At 33.3% G+C, this 19,374-nt stretch overlaps 1 protein-coding gene across 1 annotated transcript in view; it reads left to right on the forward strand.

Moving 5' to 3' along the window:
* Nucleotides 1-9,434: 9,434 nt before the first annotated feature.
* LOC147069060 (ATP-binding cassette sub-family C member 4-like) overlaps nucleotides 9,435-19,374 on the forward strand; it is a 124,358-nt gene continuing 114,418 nt past the window's right edge. The window contains exon 1 of the mRNA XM_085951514.1: nucleotides 9,435-9,631. Coding sequence (XP_085807640.1) covers nucleotides 9,558-9,631 — 74 coding nt within the window. The 5' untranslated portion in view covers nucleotides 9,435-9,557. The remainder of the gene's footprint in view (nucleotides 9,632-19,374) is intronic.

Consider the following 19,374-nt stretch of genomic DNA (forward strand, 5'->3'; position numbering starts at 1 on the left):
AGCACTGGCAACATTTCTTCCTTTACATTATTCACGATTTATCTTAAATACAAGAGTGGAAGCTTGATTTTCCTTATTTATATAACTTAAATGAACACTATTTTCTATTTTAAGCTTGACATTGGCGTGTTTTGTATACAAATTACAATGTTCGATTGTTTGTTTTGTAATAAGCGTTGTTATGGCAACTACATTTTTACTGCTGCCATGACAACTTGAGCCGCCAATTTTTGAATCGTTCATATTAATATTATTTTTCTAACATGTCTTTTTTTATTTCATACACGTTTATTGACCAATTAAACTGTTCATATATAGTTACGTTTTATTTATATTACATGTATATATGGATTCACTCATAGTCGTAAATTAAACGTAACAATATAACAATAATGGTAGGTAGTTCGCCAATCAGTTGAACAATGCAAGGCCAATAACATTGTTGTATCATTCAAAATTAAGTGTATTTCACGCGGTTTTAGACATCTATGACCACATCAATGCGAATGTATTCTTCTTCGCGACGTCTGAAATGGTAAATCAATCAGTCCCGCCCCGAGGAACACGGCCGCCCTCGTGAAAAAACCCAGAAAGCCACCCCTTATCTTAAAAAAAAATCACGTTTCTTTTAAATTGCGATATTATTAACGTTGCGAAAATTAACTTCTAACGTCTATTATAGATAGAGGTTTATAATAAACCTCTATCTATAATAATATCATTTTAATTTAAAATGCATATGGGATAATATACCTAGTATTTACTGGGTACGTTGGGTATGAAGTAGTATGTAGCTTAAACAGTGGTTTTACGTTTAGTGCATTATTTTGTATTACTTATATATGTATGGCAGTGTTTGTCCATGTTAATTTAATGACAATCGACTGGAAGAAAAGTGTAACAAACCATGTAGGTAAATATTTGAATACCCGTTTAATGAAACAAAATGACAGTTTTTTTCGGCGGCTATGACAGTAGTGTAATGAAACAGTAGCGTAGTTAGTAATTTAGAAATAAAAAAATTCAGAAACACCCGGGCTTCAGATAAATCAGCGCTTGAAATGGACCGGAGCGCAGCTCCTGTTCGTGAATTATTAAAAAGTAATAAAATTAATTTACTTTATATATTTTCAAAAAGTTTATATGAAACTTGTCGGAATCATAGTAAAAAATAATATTTATGACGTGACATAAAACTCAATGTTCATCAGCGGCGCCGACAGCATTATGCCCTAATCTGCGGGTCTATCCTATACAAAAGGCGACTATCGACCGCTAACGTGCTAACATGATAATGTGTTAGTATTTATTACATACATTTTGTATTGAAATATTATTATTGTAACAATCGGTTAGGGTTAGCCGTTTAATCAGTCGAAACTGTCTCTCTCTCGCTCTCTCTCTATCGCTCATGCTCTAAATTTTAGCACAGCCAAGGGGCATGCCGTTAAAATATAGCATTTATTGCAACAATTAATACCAACTAATTGTAATGTAATAACAAACATACCCTAAGTTAGCGGTTTTAGCGGACAAAAGCAACCTTTTGTATAGAATAGACCCGCTGGCATGCCACAAGTTGAAAGGCGATTATTTCATTAGACTATCTGAACAAAGCATATATATTTCTATATAATAGTACCTACATAAAATTATTATATAAATATTTTCGGAAAATCATCGAGCGCTCCGGTTCTTAAAATCCTCTATTTCGAGCGCTGAAATAAAATATATTATGACCTCACCGGGTCGAAATCGGAGCCCCGGATGAAAGAACAGCGCCCTACGCACTTTTCTACGAGGGCCACAGTTATTGTAGTCTCTATATTCTATATTATAATATACACAATATCAGCTATAAGTGGATGGTTGACTGCCTACAGTGGCGCACCCAGGGGTGGGGGGGCAAAGGGCCCGGGCACCCCCCAAACATAAAAATTATCAGAATGATTTTAAACATTGAAATTGAAAGCCAATAAACTACATATACCTTGGGCTTAGACAAATAAAAACACGGCAAAAAATGATTTGTGATTCCCAGCACCCTTTTTAGAAAAATATCTTAGATTTTAATTTCTAACATAAAAATTTCGAAACACTAATGTCGGGTTTTTTTAGAAACCCAATCCCTAATAGAACTGTCAAAAAATTCTCGGTGTCCACCCGAATTCCTGAGTGGTGTATGTCATGGCTGGGGAGGGCTGACAGGGCTCTAGCCTGGGGGCCCGGCGTGTCGGGTTGACCAGATAAGTGAGATAAACACACATCATAAATTAGCTTTAATAGTTAAAAAAAAAGTCTTTTTAATTTTTTATTTAAGTAGGTATATTATTGTGCAATATATTTTCTGATTCGACAGCTACATTATTAAAGTAGTTGTATTAAAAATCGCTAATAATTCACTGTATAAGTAGGTACCCTTAATTAGAACTAAAACACAATTTGAAAAACGTTAATGTAGTGTTTCACACTGACTCTAATCTTAGCGGTAGGTAGGGGGCCCCCCAAATATCCTAGCCTGAGGGCCCGTTTCAGGATGTGGGGACCATGGTGTAGATACACCGAGTGCAATAGATAAAAGACCGATAAATTAGGCTGTGAAGAAGAAAAGTAAGAGCCTATGGGCTAATTTACATTCGCCACTGACTGCCTATATTAATGGTTCTATGAAACATCAACGAATATCGAAACATTGCAACAACCGCCTTTGTAATTTACTCAAAGATTTACATTCTCAATTTTACAGCGATTCGGCATTGTTTTATTTAGCATTTTATGTACATCATTAGTCTGTGGTTTTTTTCAGTTCCTTGACCACATTAACAATTCGTCATTAACCTCGCTCGTTATCATCACATAATAGGTGAATAGTGTCGGCGAAAACTTGAAAGATGCTATACGCCTACACTACATATTATATTGGAGAGACGAAAGATGTGTTACCAGTGGCGAAGGGTGGAGGTAGGCTATGGAGATTCGACATAAATAGTGCACTAACTAAACTTTGTCAGTCATACTTAGGTATTTGTTTAAATGGAACTAAGAATACAGATTGTAGATTGTATCGGTTAGTTTTTAAAATCCAATTAAACCCTGCCTAGACTAAACCATGCCGCATCAGAATATTAAAGCCAACATTGGATGCCCATCGATCCATGAGTACCTCGGGTTCTTGCGTGTCGTAGAATGCCTATAGGAGTGTAGCGAAACCTGTTGAGAAGGCTGATTGACAGCCAAATTATCCGGGTCATGATTCTCAGTCATACCGCCCAACGGAGAGGAATAAAAGGTAATATTCCATTCACCTAAGTAAATAGTTTGTATTTTATCCATTCCTGGGGGGAGGGGGTCTGGACCCGAAAACCACCCCCTCTTGTGTATGCGACTGAAGTAATGAGTTCAAGGCGATACCGATACCTACCAGAGTCACCTAGCGGAAAAATTTTGCAATTTGAGACATTTTTTTGATAATTTACAATTTAAACCGTATTAATTAATAATAATATTATGTAAGTATGTGAAACATCAAAAAGAAAAATATTTTTTATTTTAAGTTAAATATAAACTTACAATGAATTATAAAAGAATGTTATAAAACGTGAATTTGTTTTGTTCATATAATGAACATAACAAATTATTAATTCAAAGCGTTCACATGACATAAAATAAGTGTTAACAATTTTTTAAAATAAAAATACAGAGAAATGTGAGTTAATAATACAAAAGTAATAAAATAAGAAAATAAAAATAACAAAAATAAAAGTAAAAGTAGATGGAAGCACACAGCGTGAACTATTGATAGACCCTATCTTAAAAACTTAGGATCCCATCTCATTATTACATACCTATTATTTTATGATCATGTTTAATATTACAATTTAGTTTATTAAGTTTTCTGTTTTATCTAAAAGATTTTTGACTAAAAAACATCGATTTTTATAAAAATCACTTGAAATCCTTTTTATGTACTTATATCAAACCGAGCTTCAATATTGGGACAATACCTAAATAAGATACTACGCTTATTAGAATTAGATTAAGTTTAGAATCGAAAAATTATTATGCAGTTCGGTATTATAGATATTTAAACACGATTTACTGTTTATTTAGTACAACATTAAAAACTGTGTATGTCGGCAGTGTATTCAGTTTTAGTACAGTACAGTGTCACGTGCTTATGCACAGAACAGAATTTCTGACTTCTTTGTACCTATGCATGTATTTATATTTTTGAACAGACTATAAACAGAGGCTCTCAACTTTTTTTTAGTTTTCCTGGCTTTCTGCATTCGTGGATTATTTTATTATATTATATATTTATTATTTAACAGTAAAGTTGTGATAATTCAATCTATCCTATCGTACATGTTATAATATCACTGCTTTTATTGATAAAATAGTAATTCCATTGTCTCATAGTACGATGGTGTAATCAGCGGAATAGTACTAAATAAAATAGTGCCAAGGTCACTTTTTTATATCCTTATCACCCCCTCCAAATCCAGTTTTTCAAAGCACAATAAATTTAGATGTTTAGCTACCGGAAATTTCGAATGTTGGGCGCCACTTATCACTTCCCTCCATTTTGGTTAGAGAATTTCTCAACTGTCACTTTGTGTTTTGTTTTCTTAATTATCCACCTTCATCCCAAATACAGACGATAAAAAAGAAAACAAAACACAAAGTGACAGTTGAGAAATTCTCTAACCAAAATGGAGGGAAGTGATAAGTTAATTACATAAAAAGCGATACATTTCCCCATGATCATAATACCCCGTTTACACGTGCATATTATTATATTTACTGTGCACAGTAAGAAAATGTATGGGGAAACATGTATTATCCTGCAGTTGGCAAGACTGCGTGCATGAATCAAACAAGTTTGGAAGGTTCTGAATTTTAACGCGCAAGTAAGATCTGCGCCTGCGCAGTAGAACGATAATGGCGAAACTGCCGGTAAAACAATGAACTACTCATTTTGACGTTAACCGATTTTCAATTTCAATACGTCCTGTCAAATAGTACCAAAAATGACAACATCGCGACTCGCTTACTCTTGAAGAATGAGATTGGAGACAGTCAGCACTTTTACGTGTAAACAGTTATTGTCACGATAGTTTAAAATACGCACCATTACCGACAGTAAATCCATGCACGTGTACAGGCGCTATAATATTTGGAATTGGACTGAATAATCGCTTCTCTCGTATTGTGTGCCCGGTTTACTGGCTATTGCATAATGTAACTATTCTATAATTCTTATCGTGCCATTTCCTAACGGAGGACGGGCACCATCAGGGCAATGTTTGCTTTATTACCTGTTACCAGGAACAGTTCGATGCATTCGCAACAATCACAGAGGTTTCTTTGGAGGACCTAATCTTTTTTAAATGGGCTTCCTGAAAATAAGGGGGGGGGGGTGGATTAAAAAAATACCTAACCAGCATTATTATATTTAGCATTACACCACTGACAACGGCGATATTATATTATTGTGGAACATCACATTTGTCAAGTAAATATAAGGTCTTTCTCGTACTCCCTTCCTTGCATGACTTTTATAAAACAAGATGTATTGCATTCATATTATAAACCTTTCGCAGTAGGTAGAATGGTGTCAGATTCTTCTTCCAGTGCAGGCGACTCATTTAGGTGTTGGTTTCGTTACTTTCATAAGACACTAACACCGTTTCAAAGTGACTTCGTAGTGGCCACAACGTCAGAAGAATCTGGCCTTCCTCTACCTATCTACCCTTTTTAACTTCACTTTCATTCACGATTTGTTTTTAAGTTTTTAGGTCAATAAAAGAGATCCTCACCAATGGCACTCAGCTCGAACAGGTGAAAAACTACATCTATCTGGGACAACAAATGTCTGTAGATGGATGTATATTTGATGAAATTGTTCGCAAAGTAAAACTAGGCTGGAGTGCTTTTGGCCGCCTGAATAATATTTTTAAAAGTGACCTCCCACTGTGCCTAAAGCGTAAAGTGTTCAACCAGTGTGTGCTTCCCGTAATCACATACGCGTGTGAAACATGGACCCTAAGTAAAAGAGAGATTCAGAAACTTTGAGTAGCACAACGTGGTATAGAGAGGTGCATGCTGGACATAACGCGAAAGGACAAAAAGAGGAATGCGTGGATAAAGAGACAGACAAGGGCTTGCGATGTAATAGAGTTCGCAAAAAACCTCAAATGGAAATGGGCTGGAAACAGCTCGAAGAAGGGATAATCGTTGGACAAATTTAGTCATCCAGTGGTATCCAAGAGGCAGTGTTGCCATCTTTTCAAAGTGAAATTATAGTACATAGCCTCCAAAATTATAGTATTTGGGGAAAAATATAGTACACATTGTCATCTGTTGAAAATATAAGTATTGGTTTTATTTTAAACCAAAATCAAGGGATTTTATTAAGTTTTTCGAGCATTTCTTCCAAGTTCTCCAAATCTTCTTATATTTCGAAATTATAGTACTATCATCAAAATTTTAGTACTTTTTACATATTTTTTCCGATATTCAAAATTATAGTATTTTGTGCGTACTGTACCTGTTTTATATCGTACATAGTACGCGGACCAAAATTATAGTACAAATACTATAATTATTATAGTACGTTTGGCAACACTCCCAAGAGGTACAAAACGTCCGCAAGAACGCAACGCACGGAACCGAGAGAAGTGGAATCAGCTTGTAGAGGTCTTCATCCAGCAGTGGATAGATTCGGGCTGATGATGAAGCACATTAAGGTCTTCCACAATATGATTGATGTAAACCTGTATAATTGTAACGATCCAACGCAGTGACGTCCCGTGGGGGTAGGCATATTGAGCGTCGCTTGGGGGCGGCAGTTACCCAAAGGGCGGCAAATCGAGGAGAATCACTAGGTATATAATAAATAGAAAAATTCATTAAAAAATTCAGCTCGCTGCTTGGAAACAAAATTTATTAATTAGGTACTATAAAAGTTTTCACACGATTTTTTTGACGGGTTCGCGATGTATAGTTTACTTCCGTCGTCTTTGGACATCACGTTATTGGTGAACAGCAATGACAAGGGCATACCTAATTTAAAATGTATCCAAATATGTTTGCCAGTCACTCACGAGTTTTGGAAGTTGTCAAGTGTATTTTTAAATGTACCTATCTGAAACCGTAGATACCCAATATTGTCTATTGAAGCAGATATGGCATTTAAATTAGATTTAATGCAATATATATTGTTAGTAAATGTATCCATACAATACATTTCTTCAGCGCTCGAAATAGAAAATTTTACGAACCGGAGCGCTCGATAATTTTATGAAAATATCAACTATATTATACTATACTACATTAATTGTAAATGTGATTTATAAAAATAAGTGTTATTTTTTTATTATATGAAATATCTAGCTCAGACGGTCAAATTAATATTTCCACGAGACGGAGCGATAATTTTGTGGATTTTATGAACCGGAACGGCGCTCCGGTGCGTTCGGTCCATTTCGAGCCCTGCATTTCTTAGATATTGGAGTCATGAATGGATGATAAAAGTAATATACCTATAAAAAAAATATGGCGGCATTTTGGCACTGCCTAGGGGCGGCATTTTGTCTAGGGACGTCACTGACCCAACGGAACAACCAATCAGATCATAGTTGAGAATCTCTGTAGATATTAATAATACCGTGTCGGAAGACGGAAAAGATGCTGCATGTTATATTTAAATAGCTTTTCAAGTATAGTATACTAGTATATTGCAATATTTTAATATTATTACGTTATGCTGTATACACACATACATTTTTAAGTTTATTAACGAGATGAGATTTGATATTCTCAGATAAGATACTGTTATATAAAAAAAAAGTACCTATGCAGCAACAAGCCATGTACTTAGTAGGTACATATTAATTGCAAAAACCTCGACCATACATACATTTTAATTCCCGCTACCAATAATATTATTCGGATCCCAGTATGTAGGTAGAATGTAGATGGATAATAATATTATGAAATGATGCTATTGAATTGAATTCAAATAATGAAATTGTAAGGAAATTTTAGTTCGTTGCTAGCACCCGCTGGGTTCGGGTGCGTTTATCTCCTCTACGCCTGTCATGTTGACATTTTACTCGCCTTTCATTATTTTTAACCTAAAAAGTAATAACAAACATTCGGGATTAATTGAAACAATTTCGACAAGCTTATCTATGAAGTGTGTCATTAATATTTGTGCTTTTCCTTAATGTTGTAGTGTGATGTGACGGAAAAATAATCAAATATCGGTTTCTGTGGTCGGAGCTGTGCCACATTAATTTGACGTTCCCGTTGGTCGCTTCGGATTAATCAATAAATTTAATTGATATGCAACATGCATACACAATACTATCTACAAGAATAAATAGTTTATATAATACGTGACCAAGTGTGCTTTCTCGTTGTCTCCAACAGTGCTATTGTTGGATTTATCCTCAAAATAAACTTTACAATGAGCTTCTGCCATGCATGATTGTACTAAATAGGATGACTTTTGTTTGACGGCAGAATTCAATTAATTTTTCTACCCACAATATTACAACTAAATCTTATTATATTATTGTCTATTGACAATTAAAATAGTGTTCTATTTTATCAATATTGTTCGAAATGTACAATATTTCTTTTTTTAAACTATAAAAATGGCTGTTAGATTTTAAAAACCACCTGTTTAAATATATTTTTTTTAATAATAACAAAATATCAATAATTATGACTGGTTAAATATTACGGCAATTGTGCTGCAGATGCTGTCATGAGCTTATAATATGATTTTTTTTACGAAAACACTATTCCATGACGTAGACTATTAATTATTTCAATAAATCCTACCTTTTTCTGTCGGCGCATCGGGTTTTAGATCCAATGATTGTTAATTTAAAATTGAAAATTTCCATACATTTTGATGCATCATTATCACAAACTAAGATTATATTATTAGGTAATATTAAGTTGGGGTCGGTTAGGTCAGGTTAGGTTTGGTTTTGTCTAAAAAGAAAGTTGTAAAATCTCATGGCCACCTCTGCCGCACTTTTACCAAAATGGCCTTTGAGATTTAAAAAACCACCTGTTTAAATATATTTTTTTTAATAATAAGAAAATATCAATAATGACTGGTTAAATAAAGAATACCTACACCATTCGTTCATTTCCTATATATTTATTTTTATTTCTTTAAATAAACGTCACACGTGTTAATTGCCGAAATATTTTACTTATTTTAAAAAGTACCTAATGTAGGTAGATTGGTGGGTAGCAAGTACCTAGGTAGGTATATGATTTTTACAGTCATAATAACCGGTTTTAGCTCTAGTTAATATTATATAAACCAACTAGTTATTCGGAGATTTTTAAAGATTACAGTAAATGAGACAAATAATTTATCACATCACATTTTTAATGTTTTCCACAGTGCTACTAAGTTAAGATAATCGACGTGATTTTACAAACCAATCTGTGATAATTTTATAGTGACTATAATCGTTTAATGACATAGTGATCAGTATTCCTTCACTTTTTTATACTCATTATCAATCATGGATACTACAAAAAGGACAAGTCATCTCAGCCCCTATTTGACAGCTAACCCCCTATCGCGGCTGTGCTATTGGTAAGCATAACACTCAATTAAATTATTTTTATTATAGATTATAGGTCCCTACTAGTGTGGCAGCTGCCCAATGCGATACCTATTACATAAGTTTCATTATCTCGAATAGTAGATCGACGACACACATGATTTACATTTATCCGAGAAGAATCTATTAGTGAAGGTTTCAGATGGATATGACAATTTTAACAAACAAGTTTGTTTCTTTGGAATGACGTAAGTATTATATGGACTAATTTTAGCTTATCTGTTTATACATATCGACGGTGTTTTGGCCAATTGATGTAACCCTCAAAATTGAAATTGTTCAGGAGAGAGTAAAAACTGTTTTTATCGGAAATATTCTATTACGAGGTATATAAAAAAAATATAATTAATACGATTTTAATTATTGAAGTATTTATTATTTACTAAAACATATGTATTTTAAACCAGTTTTACATAAAAAATGTTTCAAATTAGAAAATGAGGGTTACATCAATTGGATGGTTCAGTTATTGTCAATATCTCATTTTGATAGGAGATATCTTATGGGTTACATCATTTGACTTTATTTATCATAAACATAACATTTTGTTAAATATATTTTTAAATTACAAATAAAACAAATTTATAATTATTAACATATTTTTTAAATTGTTAAAAAGGAAGACAAATTCAAAAGAAATATAATTATATCGTAATAAAACAATAAGTCATATAGGTAGGTAGGTACCTTATAATTAAAAACTAATGCTGTGTTTTACTAAAAGTTTTAAACAAGAATTATGTTATAAAAAAATAATGTATTATAGTTAAGTATCCATAGAAAATAACATTACATATAAATTATTAGGTGGCTCATCTTCTTCATCTGTTTCATTCAGTGTATCACCAACTGCACTGTGATGCCCCATTGTCAAATATTCTTCATGGTATCTGGATGGAATTATTTTATTTTGTACAACTTTAGACAGATCTTTAAATTTGGCGGTTGAAATAGAAATTGGTGTTTCGTATAGGCATCACAATACGGTTGGCTCATATATTCGTCGGGAAGACCTTCCTCTAGCAAATGTAAAGGTATTTTTCTCCGCATTAGGGTTCAATGAATAAAAAAAAGCATGTGGTCAGAGTCTTTGGAGAACCAGGCCTTTTTAATATTTTTTAAACATTATTTTTTGATCTGCTTCATTTAATTTGGGGAGAATTGCATTCTGGAGACTTTTATAGTCTTTAACAATCACAGTACAGCGACACCGTGGTCAATGAACCCCTTTCATCCATTATATTCAAATAGGTAGTTATTTAAAATTGTACAAATTTCATTGGTTTCCCTATGCCCATCCTGTTCTCCCCATAAAAAAAACAATAACCATTTCTGGTCACACTTCCATAGAAAGTTTCGTAAATAATAAAGTAGTATGTTTAAGACTTTTTGGAGATCAAAACACATAAAAAATGCATTTTCCTTGGCTAAATCTTGTTCCTTTCAGTGTATAGATTTGGAAAACTCGGCTTCAGATTTGTGCCTTTTGTAGAAATCATTTTCTACATTTGTCATATTCTCTTCAGCAATATTCTTTAGTTTTTCACATGTAATTACATTTGTCTTTGGATGGTGGATATCTAAATTGTACTTTGTACGAAATACATCTTTGAACACTTTCTCAGAACATGTTATAAAATTGCGTATCTTACATTCGTCTTTGTATAACCTGTAAACAAATGATGTATTCTCCAATTCTGCATTTAAATATTTTCGTGTTGTGCATGCTCTACAGTAGTGCGAAGGAACTGCTGGTAATTTTTGTATAAACATTTCAATGTCGTGCAAAACCTCTAAAGATGTTTTGTTTTTTTGAGTGTGTTTTTCACGACTATATCGTTTTGCTGTATGAAGTTCTGTTTTGTTTTGAATTGTGTAGAAAACATTATTTTGGGATATATTAAGGCTATACTTCAGCTGGGGCACTTTCTAAAACGATTTCACGACGCGACGCGAAGATTGTGCAAACGACGCGTGCAGTTCAAAACATAATTTATCATAAAAATTCAACATGCGTCCATTTAATGTTATGTCTACTGTTCTATTAGTAATAATAATAATATATTCATTGACATGTTTTCTTTTTCAAGTAAACGGGTAACGATTTTTAGTCATCTTTACACGATTTAAAAATTAATTCCCCCGACGCCATCACATTGACGTGTTCACAGCTCGACTATCGCTCTCTGATTGGCAGCGAGTCCAAAATTTCGTCGCACCTATAAGATGAAAATTATTTTCTTTTTCGCTGAAGTATGCTCTTAAGAGTATTTAATAAAAATTCCTGGCAAACTTTTCGGGCAGCGTTATTAACAGGAACAAAATATTCTCTTTTTATACACCTTATACGTTTAATACACCTCCGATCACTTGACAAACTTTCTGAATGTGCGAACAGGGCAAATGGTGTAACCAACATAGAATAGTGGCTTACATCAATTGTCTGATGAGAAAAAGTCTTTGCAGTGGGTTACACTATTCAGTTACATCAAGTGGCCGGGTCATAATTTGTATACCTAAAACCAATGTAAAATGATGTTTCCCTTCCAAAAAGTGGTAAATATTTTTTTTTAATTTACAAAATTTGGCCGGGACCTGCTCTGTCGTCTTTAAAATGAGATCCAATCATTAACTCATTTTCGTATAATTTGAGGGTTACATCAATTGGCCAAAACACCGTCGATATTATACCTACATAACGTGACATTATCACCCAATGACGAGGGGTGGGTGTAGGGTGTTAAGATTAGACATAAATAATTCACAACTTTCTCAAGTATACTTATTTGTTTTCATTGAACTAATAATACAATTTGCAGATGATACTGACTAGTTTTGAAAAGAAGTTTAGAATCAAACTGCCCAAACCAAACCATATTAGTTTAGGTATGCTATGGGCGATTCGACAAAATCAGTGCAGACTTTTTCAGTCATACTTATTTGTTTTCATTGCATTAAGAATAGGTACATATCTGATGATGTTAGTTAGTTTTTTTTAAATCATTAAGCCCTGCCTAAACCAAACCATAATCGATAAAAATATTCTTCTATCTATAAAATATCCAAAATTATGTAAGTATGATTTAATGACATAATTTTACATATCGTTTTATAGATAGACGAATATTTTTGTAACTATTATTTACTAAGGCTTGGATTATATTGTATTGTTTAATTGAATTTTAAATAAGAACTAGCAATAATGCATCTCTACACACATTAGTATTAGATTAATGAAAACAAATACGTTCGACTGAATGTGCACTATTTATGTCGGATCTTAGCAGCCTACCTCCTCCCTTCGCCACTGATATCATCCCATATTGTTTAACTTTGTTTTCGACAGCACAGACAAATTCATAAACCAGGGAACTCAGAAATAATCTGTTCTGTGTCATAAACCAAAGGCGTTGAAGAATACCCTGGTCTATAGAAGAGATGGAGCCTAAATGTATGAAAATGAACCAAAAAAGCTGTATTGGTGGACGGATTAAGATAGCCACGAATCAAGCTCGCAATTTACCCAAAAGGGCTGTATTCAGACACTAAACGATTGTCCATGACTTTCTTATAGCTCAAATGGAGCTTGAAATGTGTAGTAGGTAGGTACCTACTTTGTGTTAAAAAGAGATTTATTCATTTTGTGAAAGGTTGGAAATACCACTGCCGAAGATCTGAGAAAAAGAGCACACTTGTCTGGTATACTTATGGGAAATAAGAATGTCTGTCGTAATTAAGTATGGTACCTTAGCATAGTGGTCTATGAGCGTGGGAGCGAAACCCGAGAGATGCAGAGAGCAAAAATGGTCAAATCATAATGTTGAAATTTGAGGCAAATTTGTTTAGGAATGATAATTCTGTTGTTATACTTGTCTATTTGGTTGAAATTAAAAAAAAATTGAGTGAATAAATCAATGCTAGGACCACTAATGCATTCACCGATTTAAAAAGACAAAGTGAAGGCATTCATAAACAAATTGGAGGTTTGGAAATGAAAATTACAAAAAAAAAAGTTCGCCATGTTTCCACTTTTAAATGATTTCTGCAGCAGATATATTGAAGCAAACAAAAATCTATTTACTGAGTCCTTGATTAGTTTGCTAATGTATTTGTCACATAATTTAATAATAGTAAAAAAAGTCGCCTGCGGCGCTGCTATGTTTCAGGGATATTAAATATTTTAAATATATGATTAAGCGTCGTTATTTGATGTGATACCTCAATGAGGATTGATATAGTTCAATGATAACTCCCGTGTATAATTTAGGAAACCCTACATTAGAGCACCACACTGCCCTTAACCTCAGCGATAGGTAGGTGGGCCCGCCAAAGAGCCTGGCCTGAGGGCCCGCTTCAGGATGTGGGGCCCATGATAGAATCCATTTCTGACTTAACTATGACCATGACTATTGAAATTGATTGTGCTAATAAACAAGCACATTCATCTCATGAAAAACAAATTAATTTAAAAATGAATTTATTAAGTATAAATAGTAAAACTTTGTTTATTTAATGAAATAAAGGGGGGAGGCGCCAAGATTTTTTTTTTAAAAGGGAGGCGTGGTGACATAAAGTTTGGAAACCACTGCTTCAAAGTATACTATATTCCGTTAACACATCACTTTCCCGCTCATTTGTACCATGGAAAGCGGCCGTATTATCCGGAGAGATATGTGGGCTTATAAATTGTGTATCTCAAAAGTTCTTTATAAATCCATTTTTAAGTATATACATTATAATATTGCGGTCACTCTAGAAATGCTCAACTGAGATTTCGTTACTACTAAACCACGGTTCCATTGAACTTGGCACAGTTTATTGCTCTGGGGCACACTTGTAGAACAAATTAATAAAATTGAAATAATGTGAAAACCAGTCGCCAGGAATTAAGATTTCGAAGCAATGTTCTCTTTATTACTTTAAGTTATAATTAAACCGTAGGACATAATATAGCGCGCCGACCGGGAACTCGGAAATAATGGGAACTGAAATACAAATAATTTGAATATATTGATAATTTTAACTAAAGCCCTCAAAAGTTCATCAAGTGCAAATAAGTCCGGCTGCAGGAAAAGCTACTTATAGTCAACCCGTGTACCTACAGTTATCAATAATTACAGAATAATTGAACATTTTTGTCACGGATGTTTTCTATTTCGAAATAATATTATGATAATTCATCGCGACAATTACTTAAATAAATATATTTAAGAATGAAATTTGTTTTATTATATTTTCACATCTTTTGGATTCACTCCATATATTTGCATTTTAGCAGCACGTAACTTATTATTCATTTTCAAAAACGTAAACGAGTGTGCTTTCTTAATACCGAAAATGCCGGTATTTTGGATTTTTAAAACCGTTATTTCGGTATTGATAAATACTGGATATTGGTTCTGGTATTGCAATCCCTACTTGTTACCAATCCAACCACACGTACAATCATTCGATTCGAAAGTTGAACTGTCTTTAAAATTTCTTAATATGGAATACGTACAAGACTCTGTATAAGTATTGATTGCGATGTTCTCAAGCTGGGGTCGAACAACAGAGCGTTTTCGTCCGCGGGCGCCGCATTGTTAACCTCTGATCTAATGAATGCAAATGGGAATTGCCATCGCCATCTTTAGATTAATAAAGCCTGAGCATAACTTTTTGCACAAGCAACGAGTGGTCCACTGCCATACTATTTATTGATAACGTACTTGCAAGCAGAGTTTGGTATTCTATAATGACTGAAGAGTATAAATAAATTATTAGTTATTGTCGTTTAGAATCGACTGTCACATTGACAAACGTCCTAGTGTATTATGATATTATTATACACAGAAGAAGTTTACTTACTTTGATCGTCACTTCCAAATATTAATAACACATAACCACTAAATCAGATGAACTCCAAGATCTCCAAGATACGTTAAAATAATCTGAAACTAAGAATACTCCGACAAGTGAACACGACAGACGCGTCAGTATGAGCACTCTATAGACAATGACAGGCAACGAGAGGTCATCCATAGACAACGGGAGGGGTGAAAAGTAGGACCAGTCGTGTAATGTATCGGCTTCCTTCTTCAGTGGGCAATGTAATTGCAGATTAAAATATTTATTTAGGTATCTGTAGGCATACTAAATTCTCTCTCCAGATAAGAATTGAATCGCCAAGTTTATGCAAATTTTATAAGCTCTACTAATTATCTAATTTATGCATTGCTTCGAGAATACAATACGAAAACAGAGTTTCAATTTATCGTTAATTATCTTTAAAAAAATCTCGACGTAACCAACTATGGAAATCCCTCATTTTTTTTAATAAAAAACTAGGACACTTACAGGGTTGTCATAACTCACTTATACGATATAAAAAAAAACGGCACAAGCTGAGTAATGATATATAGAGAGCGCATATTTTTCGGCAAAAAGAAGTCGTGTTTCTTGCGTATAACGTATAACACACAGTAGAACCTCGATTATATTATTATCAACGTAATACCATCGTGTTGCTTCTCAGTGCGGCTACCAAATTTAAACATAACATAGTTTAACCCAAGGCCTGAACAAAAACGATACATAAGTGCGAGTGACAAAGTATTCGGTACCCTTATAATCTCTGCGACACGCGCTAGAGTAAGATAAAAGGTTTACAGATCTGGGAGATGGTTTGCTACGATGTAGCCGGCAAATCTTAGCTTATTGCATAACTAAGCGTCGATAACCGTGTTGGTAAAATTGCTATTTTTTGTGTTAAACATAAAGTCAGTGGTAAATATTTTTAGTTAATTAAGTAGAAAATATGGTTCTGTGTGTTGTATTAAAATATGGTAGCCGTACTGATAAGCAAGAAGATGGTATTACGTTTCATAGGTAAGTTGATACATGTTCGTGATAATTTATTTGTATATTATTATTAAAGGCCGGATCTTTCGAGTCTTTAACCGTCAACCCATAAAAAAACACATTAAAATGGTGGACGAATCCAATATCCTAAGGAGACTTTTGCCCAAATGATTCTTAGTATGGATTTCTACAATTAGTCAGTTGTTTTTTCTGGCAGCTCAGGTGCGATGATAATTATTGTAATTAAAATAATCGTCTTGCCAATATTATAATGCGAAGTGTGGCCACTTCAAACGAATTCAAATTCGCAAATCGCAATTAAAAAGATCGCATTACAAAATTGATGTTTTGTTTTATTGCAGGTAAGTAATGGTAAACCATTTTTATAAACTGCGTGTAGAATATGTTTTTCATAATTAAATATCGAATAGCTTTTGCGTACCTACCATTAATATAAATACAAATATTGAAAGATTTTGTCCACTGACCCGTTTTATGTTCTAAATGTATCATATTGATACCTATTAGTATTACCAAGTGACAATACCGATATCGCAAAAGTACCTACATATCTTTTATTTTGTTAACTGTTAATTCATGGTGGAACTGCATTGTATAATTGTTTAATTTAATAAAACGCAATTTTTTGTAGTACTTGTACCACTTTTAATCAATAAATTAGGACCGGTTTCGTCCGCCTCAGAGGGAAATGAGTTCAGCCTTTATGCCTTCAGTTGAAAATGTCCCTCTGAGGCGGACGAAACCGGTCCTAATTTATTGATTAAAAATGGAATAAGTACTAAAAAAAAATGCGTTTTATTAAATTAAACAACAATACCTACATATCGATAAAAAAGTCATATACTTATTTATTTATTTAGATATTTAAGTATTTTGAGGATGCTCTGCCCAATCTGGTCTATTTGATTATAAACTATTGACATTGAAGAATTTCATCAAATTGATCGTAAGAAATTTCCTCTTCAAAATACCAGTGGCGTACGGTCTATAGAATACATATGTAGATGCGAGACATCCCTGGAAATATTCGTTTGAATAATTAAAATACCTACTATTATAATATTGTGTATTGCATAAGCCGTAATTGCATTTTTCTAAAAGGTTTGCAGTATAATATTACTTCAGATTTTCACTTATTGAATAGGTTTATTATAAATATTACGTATTACGTTAATATATTTAGATTTAGAATATTCCAGAGCTACTAATCCGCAATGCCACACACTAAACTACTCACCGTGATTAAATTAGTTATAAGACCTTGAGTAGATAAAATGCATGTTACAGACCTACAAACTTATCTGAAGAATGGGATGGGGGAGCCATTGTTGAAAACTACCCAATCAAGACTCGTAATTGGACAAAATCTGACATTTTTCAAATTTTGACCAATTTTCAAAATGGCGTCCTATGGTAGTTCGTAGTTCCATTTTTGGCCATTCTACAGGTAAGTTTGTAGGTGTGTAACGTTAAAAAAAAGTCCCGCCGTCCCATTTAATACTTCAGATTTTCACTTAGTGATTGTATTGCGTTAATATTTATTGTTGTTTAATTAAAAAAACGCATTTTTTTGTAGTACTTATTCCACTTTTAATCAATAAATTAGGACCGGTTTCGTTCGCATCAGAGGGATATTTTCAACTGAACAAGGGAAGATTCAGTTGAAAATGTCCCTCTGAGGCGGACGAAACCGGTCCTAATTTATTGATTAAAAGTGGAATATGTACTACAAAAAAAATGGAGCCATTGTCGAAAACTACCCAATCAAGACTAGTAACTGGACAAAATCTGACATTCGAATGAAATTTTCAAAATGGCGTCCTATGGTAATTCGTAGTTCCATTTTGGCAATTCTACAGGTAAGTTTGTAGGTGTGTAATGTTAAAAAAAGTCCCGCCATCCCATTTAATTCATTGTACGCTAAAGGCGCGCCGATTAGGTGGCCATTCGACATAATTAGCATTATATTTAAATGTTGTTATTAAAAAGTAATTATCTGATATATGATTATATTATGTATTTGATTTAAATACTTACATATTATAAAGTGTAAAGAACTATTCATCACATAAAACGACTAGTACCTAGAATCTAGATACATATTTCATTAAAACACTTTATATGTACTTTCGTACTTTTTCCACATTTATTCCATAATGTTGATATTCAACCGATTTTATCCTAATGGACATTTTCAATTGAATAACAGTACAAAATATAGGTAGGTACATATTATTGCATAAAAAGTCAATTAAGTATAGAGGACGTGGGAGTCGATTGTTTACTTGAACTAACTTGTTGGTGATATTTGTCCTTATTTATTAAATGACTGATTTATATACATTAAGAAATAGCGTAACTTCAAAACTGTGAAAAATTTGCTGTGTTTAAAATTCCACATAGGTGTATGTATCAAAAAAGGTTCCCGACCAATGACAAAAACTTGAAGACGATTTTATTGCTTTTGTCGCATGATACGTACAAGAAGTCCACAACTTAAAAATGAATTATTTTCCATACGATAGTATGTATCATCATCAGCTGTAGTATATACCAATATTGTATATAAATTTATGTTTACATTTTAGATATAATAGTGCAACCATCTATAATACCGTGGATTTACAAGAATAAAATTACAAAGCAAAGGATAATCTTTGCAATGTGCTTTTAAAACAATATGAACGGCAGGTTTACATAGGTCGTAAGTGCATTTGCTAGTCACGCAGCCTTCGCTATCGAGGCTTGATAATTATATATTATATACTTACACAATATTATATATGTGACATATTATAATATTTATTAATATTATATTTCATCCATTGGTGTTATTTTTAAGTTAATAAGTCAA

This window comes from Rhyacophila brunnea, unplaced genomic scaffold, assembly GCF_057557595.1.
Source record: "Rhyacophila brunnea isolate RB1 unplaced genomic scaffold, BYU_Rbru_1.0 scaffold_24, whole genome shotgun sequence".
Taxonomy (NCBI): domain Eukaryota; kingdom Metazoa; phylum Arthropoda; class Insecta; order Trichoptera; family Rhyacophilidae; genus Rhyacophila; species Rhyacophila brunnea.